This window comes from Teleopsis dalmanni, chromosome 2 (genome assembly GCF_002237135.1).
Source record: "Teleopsis dalmanni isolate 2A chromosome 2, ASM223713v2, whole genome shotgun sequence".
In the NCBI taxonomy this organism is placed as follows: domain Eukaryota; kingdom Metazoa; phylum Arthropoda; class Insecta; order Diptera; family Diopsidae; genus Teleopsis; species Teleopsis dalmanni.
This window is the reverse complement of record NC_051847.1, coordinates 212258385-212270836: the sequence shown is the minus strand read 5'-3', so window position 1 is coordinate 212270836 and position 12452 is coordinate 212258385. Positions and strand designations below refer to the sequence as shown.

Below are 12452 nucleotides of genomic sequence, written 5' to 3'. Positions count from 1 at the left end.
ATTATTCGAATATGATAAGGATTATTTATATACAAGCACTTTTTTACTTATTGATTTGTTTATGGCCATCAATACTTCGAAAACTCATAAAAAATGTTCTCAACAAGTATTAAATAACAATATTTTTTTTTGTTGTGTAGAGGTGAATATTTTACATTCAGAATTCTAGAGTTGCATAAAAAGTTTATTAAAAAATAATAAATTGAAAGCAAATAAATACAAAAGTAAACTATCAGCCGCAGGCAATGCGTACGTGACGATGGCAGCCTCATCATCGTGGATAGGACTGTATACGTAAAGCAGTGGATGTGGCTTGGTAAAATGGATATCTTAATTTATTTATAGAATTCGTGACCATTTCACACTCAATATTTATAAAATTGCATTGAAATATTGCAGTGGCGGCATTAAATGTGTTGAAATGAAAATTTAGGACTTTTCATTCACTTGCATTGGTTTCAACTTTAGTTTTTATTATATTACTCGTATTTTATGTTTCATTTCAAAATAAAAATAAATGCAATTATTTTGAATCAAGCAAAAATGGCAACAATAGTCAATATGGAAACGTATTCCCACAAGGCAATGAATGTTGTTTCTGACTGCACATGTAGAAAAAATAAAGTAAAATAAAAATCCAAATAAAATCATTGTAAATTATTAAAATATTTTTTATAAGAAATTATTATTGGTTGTAAAATATAATAATAATTTATTATGATACAAAATTTGTTTTAATTAATACAAATTGATTACAACAACAAATCTTGAAATGCTAGAAGTTAGAAGGGATAGAAAGGAACACTAATTTTTTCTATTCCAATTTTTTTCTTACTGTTCTTGTTGTTTTTGGTCGTCAATTAATAAATTCAACCAAATCATTTGAAATATAAAAGAAATCTCAGTTTGCTTTGCTATTTGTGGCGTGTTGATAGGTTGCGTGGCATTTGTTTGACTTTTTGCAATAAGCAACAAATAATAATTGAGCTCTATTGACCCAGGGCCATGTAGCATCAAAGCCACGACCACCATCTTTAACGCTAGTCATCAGCAAGCAGTAAGCGGAAAGCAGCAACGCATTTGCACTGGCAATGCTGCAGTCAAGCTTACTCATGCTACATTGCAGCATTTTATGTAGCGTGTGTTGTATTTGGTTTGCTTGTCGGTTTTCTAGAACTTGCAACATAATTTTTTTTCCTTTGATTTAGTTTTGTGCTGCACATATTTTTTGGAGTGCAATATGGATTCTTTAATTTGTGTGCTCAGCACGAATGCATTTTTTGGCCAAGAAAAGGAAAAAAATAGCGCAAAAACAGCAGTTTTTTGTTTATTTTTAAATATTTTTTTTTCTTTTGTATCTATTGACTGCTTGAGTTGGAGTGCATCTACTCGTAAATTCATTTATTATTGATATAGATTTGTTTGTACATATGCAGTTTAGCATTGGAGTGGTGAGGTGCACTTTTGCAATGTTTTGACTTTGGTAGTACACCAAAGGAAATGTTATTTTTGGTTGCCGTTTTTAAATGCGGCGGCTTGGCTTTATGCACTCCAAGTGCATTTGACACTTTTGTGCAAATGCAATTTTTTCTGTTGTCGTTCTTTTTTTAGAGAGGGGCATTTTCGATAGGAATTGGCATTTGTTTTCGATTATTTTGAGGTAAGGAGGAAAACAACATGCATTTTGAATGTCGTTTACTATCATTTTTTGTAAAAATTGCGGTTGAATGGAAATTGATTGGTTCAAATAAAACAATTTTCAAATGTGTACACAAAGATATGATGCATAAGATGAAAAATAAAAAATTCTTCTTATTTATCCGCGTGAATGCAAATTGGTTTGACTGCAGTTGTTGTGTTTGAACTTAGCAGCTTTTAATTTGGTTACAAAAAAAATGTTTCAATTTCTATAAAAGAATTATACTTTTCGAATTTGTAACAAAAGATTTTTGCAAAAAAAAAAAACACTTCATTGTAAAAAAAAATGCAATTTTACAATTTGATTTAGTAGAGTTTTTTTCTTTTGCCAGACGATAACTTCCTTGATTTAAGAAAAGTATTTTCCTTTTGAATTTTTAGTAAAAAAAATTAAGTTTAAAAGGTAGGGTTCTAAAAAAAAAAAACAAAATAACGACTTAGTGGTGTAAATTAAAGGAGATCAATTAATAACGTTTGAAATTATATTTATAGAACTGTAAGATCAGCAATAATCCAATAAGGTTTAGAAAATTAGAATTATTATCTGAATAACTAGAGAGCAATTGATTTCATACTGTTAAATAATATTATTTTTTTGTACAGAATTTAAATGATGTTTTAAAAATATGAATGTATACAAAGTGTGTCTTATGAACTTCTGGCAAAGTTCAAAGATCATTCCTACAATTTGTAAAAGCCAAAACTACTAAAAAAATTCTTAATATCGGTACACAGTTTGTCAAAATAAAATATATATATCCAAAAAAACAAAAAAAAAAAAAACTCAACCCAAATATACCTTACATCTCAAAAACATTTGATATCAATTTTAGCATATATAATATGTTTCAATAATTCTATATATGTAAATGTTGATAGTTTCCAGTTAATTTCTTATATGTCTTGAAAAATTGTTTTTTTTGCGAAAATGTAATTTATCCTTAATTTTTTTTTAACATTTTTCGATTTTATTTCCTTACATCTATACTATATTATATTTTAAATAAGTTAAATAAGTTTTGTTAAAAAATTTCAATCACACGCAACGTTTTCTAGTAATCGTCCTTTCTTTTGCCTTTAGGTATTACTCTTCATGTATTTTCTCGAACCGCAAACGCTAAGTATATCGGTTTACACCAACTATGATTCTAAAAGTATATTTACAAAAACAATATGTTTATATAACATTTTTTTCGGTGTTTAAGCTCCTTTCAAATGAAATAATAAGCAATTCCTAAATTTCACACAATTTAAATATTTATTTTACTTGAATATATTATATTTGTATTAAAAAATTTTATATTTAATTCTTATAAAATATTTTTATTAATAGGTCGACCTGGAGTAGATTATCCAGTGCTCTCTGCCATACCTTATACGAATTTCTATTGTGACGAACAACCCTATCCTGGATTTTTTGCTGATATGGAAACAAGATGTCAAGGTAATGTAAGAAGTTTTGGTTTACATTTGTTGGAAAAAATTCAATTTTGCGATAGCAATTAGTGATATTTTAATTGTTTTGAAAATTCTTCTCGACAGGTTGGCATTACTGTGATATTGATGGACGGCAGGCTTCCTTTCTATGTCCAAATGGTACACAATTTTCGCAGGCTGTTTTTGTTTGTGATTGGTGGTTTAACGTGCGCTGCGATTTGTCACCACGTCTTTACGCCATCAATGCCAGATTGTACCAACGTCCAAAAGTAAACCCAACAAGACCACATCGTGTAATTACAAAGCAATTGGTGGATGACATTTTCAATTAATACCAGTATGAAGATTTTGATTACGAACAGATATGAAAAACAACGATTCGGAATAATAAACAATAATTTTAATGAAATAACAAAAAATGAAAGCGACATTCTATAAAACTACAGAACTTAAGAGAAACGGAGAGAAGAGCTGCAATGGGTTTAAAAATATATAAATGTATTATAATTTAGGAATTAGTATTTAAAGTAGTTTTTGTAAATATTTATAAGCTTATTTAATCTGGTGCAAAAAAAGATGTACATAAACTTATAACTGCATCATTAACTCTTTTAAATTAGTTAACAATTAAAAACAATATGGAAGATATAAAACGGCACAAAACTATATTAAAAAGTGTATTATTTTAAATATATTGAATTTATTGTGAGTTAACAACTATTTAAAATCTCTGTCAGAATTAAACATAATGTAAAATATTTTTTTTTTTGATAAAATTTCAAATATTTCATGATTTGTATTCATAGTAGACAAATATATTTGCATTTTATATACATTAATCATATTTTTGATTATATATTAAATACATCCTACCGATACAAACAGTTGTATTCAAAAATTCTTTAGGTTTTAATATTTAAGATTGTATTATTAAAAAACTTTGTTTAAGTAACTTTGTATTATTTAAGATTTTAATAAAGTTTTAAAAAATATTTAGGAAATGGTTTGGATTTCTTTCAAATTTTTTTCGGCGAATTATTAGCTTTGTTCTGACTTTATACAACTAATTAACAGAGCAAAAATTAAGACACTAAACATTTGAGGTTTATTATAATTATCATTAAATAGTAAAAGCGGATTTCTTGATAGGAGTAAATAGAATTTTGTAATGACAGTCTATTAGTAATTTTTATATTACTTTTTGTGTTAGAGAGGAACTTAATAAGTAGTTTTTAGAAAAAAAAAATAGACAACTCACTATGTTGTATAGTATATTGGTGTACTAAGCCCAAAAAAAGGCAATCCTCATACTCAAAGGAATTCAATCCTTAAATATAGAATTAATTTTGATTAACGTACTTTGAGAAATAAGAATATAAAAACGACAGTTTTAGGCACGGAAAGAAGACATCACCCACAATTGCTCTTTATTTTGATGATTAACGGTTTACTTGTATGGGGATGTGATGAATGAATTAAGTGAGATCCTCCTTGCCTAGAGAGTGTTTATTGTATTTATTTTTTTCATTTAGTTTTTTTTGATATAACCATTTATCTCAAATGAAGATACTTAAAGATGATAAGGATATAAGATATAGCATATTTGTTAAGTTGAAATAGTGATTATTGAATTTTAATATTTTCTTTGGTTTAAATGTTGAAAGGTTAGTCAGAGCAAAGCATGTCTTTTCGATAATCCTCGTAAACTCGTAAACTTTTTGTTTTACATTAATAATGCAATGCAGCAATTCTATTGTATATTACCCTGAAAAGTACTCAAGAAAAGGATTTTATATTTGTTTATTTTTATGAAAAGAAAATATTCATACTAAATGTAATTAAATAATCTGATAATAAAATAAGACTTTAAGTGATATTCTGTAGTAGAACTTAACGAGTCTCCTGAGAATCTCTTAAATATTGGTTAAAGTTATCATTTTGTCCGAATAGTTTATTAATAAAATGTCTTAGTTATTGTTAAATATCAACACATAATATATGTCTTATCCATGTATTCTTTGATATTCATTGTAAGTGTTATATCTACTTTTTCTTATATTTCTCTGTTCTTAATAAACTTTGATTAAAACAACACGTGTCTTTTTGTTGTTGCAACAGTTATTACGCTTTCATTAATACATTGTAATTATGTTTAAAAAATGAAAGTTTTTACAAATTTTTTCAATACATCCCGATTGGCATTGAGGGTTTATCACATCTTCCCCTTTTTCGAAAATATTAAGAACTCCAGATCAAATGCCAAGCAATACAGTAACTTTTTTTTAATACAATGAGTTTTTATTAATGGATATTTAATCACTTTATAAGATGCATAAGATGCGACAAAATTATTGATATATCCATTCACAAAACGTCAGTGACCTCACGGAATAAAAATCGTTAAAAAAAATCGTCAGCATTTTTGTAGTAAAATTTCATAAGTTTAACATATTCATCTAACGTTCGATGAATGATTCATATTGTAAAAGGATTGATCTTATACTTAACACAGAATACCTTAGATAACAGTTCTGTTTAACATATGTCACTGAAACCCTAATTCAAAAACTGGACCATTAAATGGTAAAAACAATGGGGAACACAGTTTGCACCCATAATCACGTTCTGCACACATACTTTTGTAAGTTTTAGTGGAGTATATTTAAAAAAAAGTGTCACTTGTTATAAATTTTTTAGTATCTTATATACAGCAGTTAACAAAAATGATCCACAAAAAAATCTAAGTTGCATATAATTTGATACCATATAATTTGATATAAATTTCATATAATAAATATTTATATTTATATCTTTTCTATATAAAATTATAGTCAATGAATTTAAAATCTATAGTATCTTAAAAATATCACTTGCATATGCCCAGGCGAGATGAATAAACCAAAAATTGTTTAAAAAAGTGTATCTATTTTTAGTTGCTAGTATAGAAAAAAGCCGAATAAAAATTAATAGACACTTTTAGGCCAAGTTACCAAACAGGTAAATACAAGAAGTACAAGATGCAAAGAAAGTGAAGATGGGTATACAAAAGATATTTAAAAATAAATAAATAAAAAATTTTTATACTTTTCTACAAGCGGCTCAATGGTCTAGGGGTATGATTCTCGCTTTGGGTGCGAGAGGTCCCGGGTTCAAATCCCGGTTGAGCCCAGCATTTTTTTTGTACCACAGCGTATGATGGATCAATAGCTTTTGGTAAATTTTTCTTTTAAAATTTCTTAAAGTAGTATTACGGTAAAATCTGAAAATTTGATTCTATTGTTATTTTAATGACGCCAATATTTTTATCCTAAATGTCAGAAGGTAGTACAAATTTAGCAGAACTTATTTGACAACTAATACAAATTGAATTGTACTTTATGTGCAAATGTTGGCAATGCCACCAGTTGACATTTGAAAATCAAAAATAACTCATTCCAACTGAATTATTTGTATTTCAAATCTAATAGCTTTGTTATGTTCAAAACATGACTGAGATAAGATACGATATGGTAACAATAAAACTTAATTGAAATGCATGTATGCAGATTACTATCGTACGATTGCATTGAGTACTCGTACTTCGGCAATCCAACTTTTAACCTGAAGTGACTCAACAAAATTTTGTTGTTGGAACTATGAATTGCATTTCCAAAATCTTTTGTATATAATATATATTAGAAAATTATGCTTAATTATTGTTAATAACTGGATAAAAGCCAAAGTGTTACAATTAAGCTGCACTTAATTAAGTCCCACACTAACGTAAATTATGCACATACTATGAATCAGTGTTAATGTGATTTCAGACAATTTTGTATCTATTGTCATAGAAAGTATGCACGTTGAAGTTACTACCATAGATTACAACATCATTTATGAATGAAAATTCCGAAATGCGTTTAATATTCACAATGGGCTTCACCTATAGTAAACCGAATGCAATAATCGCACTTCACTGATGCAGTAGTCGCAGCAGTTTGTAGAGTTTCTGGGTTATACTAAATCATAACTTTAACTATTGCATTTTAACCTATTTTTTATACATCTCAATCTATATATTGTACGTGTATTGTATAAATACATATAGCTATAATTTTCTTTATGTGAATTTAAATCGAATTGAGAACAATTGAATTAAGCTGCTTTTGTTGTTAGATAGTTTTTTTTTTATAAAGATTTATTGTTTGATATATGAGCACATATTGGAAAAGTGGCAGTATCTGAAGTTGTATCAGCCGCCGCTACAATTTTATGGTATCAAATTGTGTTATGCATTTTTTCCGATTGAGGTAACAATGTTTTTTTTTATAGTTTTTCATATTTGTGAAGAAGTGCATTATTACATAAATTTTGATTGGCATTATAAAGTTATATTTAAACAGAGTTTCAATAAATTTGTACATATTTGTTTTAGTTAATGTTGGTTGGTACTAGAGAGTCTTGTGTGGGAATAAACTGCAACAGTTTTATGATATTTGATACATTTTCTTTGAAGATTTACATATTTGATGTAGGAGCAATGCTTTCAACACTTTTAAATTCTCTCTCTTTTATTATCTTTGGTTAATTAAATGTTAGAAATAATGTTGTCTTTTGTAACGAAAAAGTTTTAAAAAAAAATCGTTATAGTAAATATAGTTTAATTAAGTATATTTCTTCATATTGTAATTATCTATAACGAAATATTCACTAACTACATATATTCTTTAACATAAGACAGAAAACTATTTTTATTATAACTTAGTTATAAGTATCTAATTTAAATTGTAAAAATTAAAATACATTAAATAAATTCAGTTAAATTAATCTGCGGAACTAATAATTGTTTTCAAAACAACGGAAGCAGCAACCAAATAGCTAACCAATTCTAAACGTATTAAGGTGGTGCCTATTTTAAAACTTAGCACAAAAGATAAAAAAATTAAACTAAGGACAGGTCTCTATAAATTCGTACATTATATAAAAAAATAGATCTATATATAAAGCACATACCATGTATATATCCTGCTACTGTTAGATGCAGAATTATTTATTTATCTATATACCTTACTGTCTTTCCATTTATATCAAAAGATTAAGTGTTTAATTTATTTCTTAGTGTGCGTAATTCTTCATATCTTTTTATATAAGAGTGATGATAAGGAATTACATCCTATAATTAATATGAAGGTATGGAAATACGTACTCGTAAATTCGACAACAACTATTACAAATTCCATTAAAATTTTGGTTATTTATGTTATCAACATCACTGGTAAAATATTTCTCAGTGTAGAAATTTTGACTGCTATTATAGTATTCTCTGCATTGCAATTAATAAAGTCTTATAATATTACCCTATTACCTATGTTTCTATTACCACTTTAAATAATTAAAAACACTTTTATTAAATTGATTCTTTTTGTAGATATTTCTTTGTTTAATGTCATCAATTTTTAATTTGTGTTGGCGTCCAGACCTCCAGTCGCCCAATGTCTGACTAATTATTTGTATAACATGATGTCCAGTTCTCCAGTCGCTAGTTAGATTACTAAAGCTCCGTCAACCTCATGAGCTTATATCCACGGTAATGAGTATAGGTCCATGCTTTCAGCACATCGCTAATGCGTACCAATACATCTACTCAGGTGTATCAAAGTAATGTACAAACAATACTATTATTACAAAAGTGAAATAAATCAACAACAGCCTAAAGCCAAGCTAACAGCACTTAAACGTAGAAAAAAAAGAAAAAAGATTTTACAAAATTAATTAGAGTGCAAATAACAATGACTAATGGCAATTTTGACAGTAGTAAAATAATTGGCGAATAAGAGAGCTATTTAATTTTAACAAAAATTTGTTAAGAAAAGAGAGTTAAGTTAATGCAATATACATATTATTTATTAACTTTGAATTTTCAGTTATATTCAACTCAAATAGATATATGATATACTTATAAAAGATTTTATTAGATTGTAATTATTACGCTTTTAACTATTACTATTAATGCTTTAAAAAAAAATGTAGATAATCTGTTAAATAATATTGCCAAAATAATTGACTAAAAAATATGAAGTAATTACAATTAAAATATGCACTCATGCAAACTGCACGCATAATACAGATACTTACTTTCACTATTATTTGAAGTCACTGCAATAATGGCTTGTAAATTTGCCGTTGCAGTTTCATGATGTAAGCAATATGAATATTTTTTTAATTCTTTTTCATTACACATTTTAATATTGGCATGTCGAATAGAAGATTAAGGATGTTATGAACCTCGAAATTTTCATCATTTCAAAAGAGTAAAAAATTACTTAATATGAAGACCATTGAAGTTTATTTACAGAAACATTAAATGATTGCCGCTGATCTTGCGGTTGTTGAAAATAAAACAGAAAATTGCACAATTCAGTTGAGTATCTACATGTATGAGTGCAGCAGCAACATTTGCAACATATCAGCTTAACAAGAAAATGATATCGTACGTAAAACATGTGCAACAGTTGTTACTGCAAAGTTGCTACCGCTTTGTAAACATTTTATACATTCACTTCGGTAGCTAAGAAATGCCTTCTTGCATGGACACATATCGTCCAAAATATGAACAGATAAAAAAATATTTAAATTTTGCTATTACAATTTTTTTTTCAGTTAAAATTTGACTATAACAATAAAAATATATACATATATACATTTTGAACTATTTTTATTTTATATTTTAAAATATTTTAATTCATTTTTTGACTAAATAAATTTAGGTGGAATATATTAATTCATTACTTAACATTCAAAATTAACTTTTACGAGAAGGATTTTAAAATTTTTAGAGAATTTTGACGTAAATTATTTTTAATATACGAGTATATATAAAATTTTATCTTTTTTTTGCTCTATAGACTCCAATATCTATGTATCTATCGGTGATCTTATTTTATTACCGTCGTATTTTCAAATTTAATTACCGAGTTTAACACAGCTGTAGTCATAGATTTTATTATACATTGCTGTTCACTTTTATTTAAACAATATTAAAAAAAAAAAAAAATTAATAATCAAATTTAAGGCTTCAACTTCAGTATATGAACGATAAAGTATTGTTTTCACATCGATTATATTTTTACAAAAATTAGTAAAACCGTGTGCACGATCGCAAGTACAATGCCTTCATAATTTTACATGACTATGTTTGCTTTTTCAGGTAAGCATGAAAAATTTATCAATAACTAAATTTCAATAAGCTTAAGATATTTTTAATTTTTAAGATTTTATTTTAAGAAAATGGGAGTGTTAAAAGTATGTGAATATTTGTAACTTAGGCGAAAGGTTATGTGCATTATAATTCCAAATAAGTACATTAAACACTTCAACTTAATTATGAGATTAAATAAATTGTCCGAATATAAGCAAGCAAAAGAAAAAAAAAATTAACATTGAAATTTGCATTTAAAAGTTATAATTTTAAATATATTTGTAAACACCAATTCAAACTTTAATGGTTATTATTCTTGTTTAAAGAACAATAATAGTATTAGAACATATTATATAATAACAGTAATATACAGTAAACTCCCTTTTTATTCTTCGAAAATCATTTAATTTTTCATAAAAATTGCGTAAATTTAATGCGGCCAATTTTGATGTTGAAAATCGTTATGCAAACCGACGGATAACAAATTGTGGAATCGCTGAGAGATTAAATTTATCCAAATCGATTGTTCAGGATCATTTGAAACGTATAATTTTAATGTATATGATTTAATCGGGTTTCTTAAATGCTTAAGGAAGCGTGGCTCTATGCCTTTCCGTTAATGTTTATGATTTGCTTCTCAAACATCAAGAAAAAGGTTTATATATATTTGAAATGCATAAGATCAACACAAGAGATTATGAAATAAAAAAGTATAAACTAATTTAAAACATTTCTAAAGCGCATATTCATTAAAACAAAAGGTGATTTGTTTTTTTGAGCTTCTACTAGATACTTCCATCTCTCGCCAGATGTCGCAGGCTGGGACAACACCTACTACCATGAACACTTCTTACACAAGTGACGGCGTGGCATCGGGATTTTAGTTGCTTCTTACTTAGCATTCTTACAGGAATGCTTACCGCGAAAATATTCTAACCTCTTTACCGCAGGGAGAAGTCCATTAAGACAATGCAAAGACATTATAAGACTTTTGTAACTTGTTAAAAGCTTTTACAACACGAATAGGTTTGGCACATTCACTCTCTACAAATTATTTTTCGATGGCAAATTCTTTGCATCAAATTATGAGGTTAAATATCAACTAAATCTTATTATGAGCGTGGAAGCATATAACGTCATCATCTTCATAAAAGAAAATAAAATTATTTTCCAAACAATCTTATATAAAGTTAGTTCCTGCAATGCGAAATTTAAGGAATAGAAAAAGTATTTTTTGTTATAAGATAACGTACAACATTTATTAGTAGGACAATTCTTAATTGGTGGTGCACTTTCAATGTATGATGTGATATCTTCAGTAAATGATGTAAAATGATTTTTGTTAGCTAACTTAAAAACTAACAAAAATTGTTTTATGTAATTATCTCATCAATAGCAGAGAAAAATTTTAAATAACATCATTTACTGAAGATATCAAATCATACATTGAGTTAGTTCTAAGATAATGCAACAAAAGGGTTTTTCCCTTAATGAATTTTTAAAATAAAATAATACCTTTTTGTTTCTTTGTAGTTATTTATATGTACTCCCTAAGTACGAATACTTCCGTTATAAATTTATATACTTGTATTATGAATAAAACATCAAAGTTATTTTAAAATTATAAAATACATAGTTTGAAAATTTTAAATACAAGATTGTTAAACTCTTAATTCGTTGATTCTAAGAAACCGACCTTCTTTTTTCAAACTGCTAATATTATTTATTGATTAGTAATTTGTGGTGTTTATGTTGCTATTAAAAACTATTTTCAATAATTAAAAAATTAGGCAACAAAATAAGCAAGAATTTAAATTAAAATTGTAATTTGCAAAATTTTATAGATAATTTAAAAAACAATCCCAACTTCTATAAACACGTTAAGGTAGTGATGAAGATCAGAGAAGGTGCAAGTAGCTAGAAATTAAATGCTTATGATGACTATTGTATAAATGATGCACACATTTTTGTTTTTTAAATTATTAAATGAAAAGGTGTTTTTAAAAATTAATTACTACTATAATTAAAAGCTTAGTTTACACCATTGATTAGTGTGTAGAAGCATTTAAACACTTTCGTTAATAGCAATGAGCAAGACAAATACATAGTACAAATTGCATTTGAACAACACATCAATTAT

General features: G+C 26.8%; 1 protein-coding gene and 1 non-coding gene across 3 annotated transcripts in view; both read left to right on the top strand.

The window, feature by feature from the left end:
- LOC119681744 overlaps nt 1-12452 on the top strand; it is a 39724-nt gene that overhangs the window by 26817 nt on the left and 455 nt on the right. The window contains exons 3-4 of one of the 2 annotated variants that reach the window (XM_038095016.1): nt 3032-3142; nt 3241-3480. In XM_038095016.1, the coding sequence (XP_037950944.1) occupies nt 3032-3142; nt 3241-3467 (338 nt within the window). In that variant the 3' untranslated portion in view covers nt 3468-3480. Of the gene's footprint in view, nt 1-3031; nt 3143-3240; nt 3810-12452 lie in introns of those variants that run through there. The other variant, XM_038095015.1, reaches the window with a different exon arrangement.
- On the top strand, nt 6232-6303 carry Trnap-ugg. Its single transcript has one exon. It is a non-coding gene; the product is annotated as a tRNA-Pro (tRNA).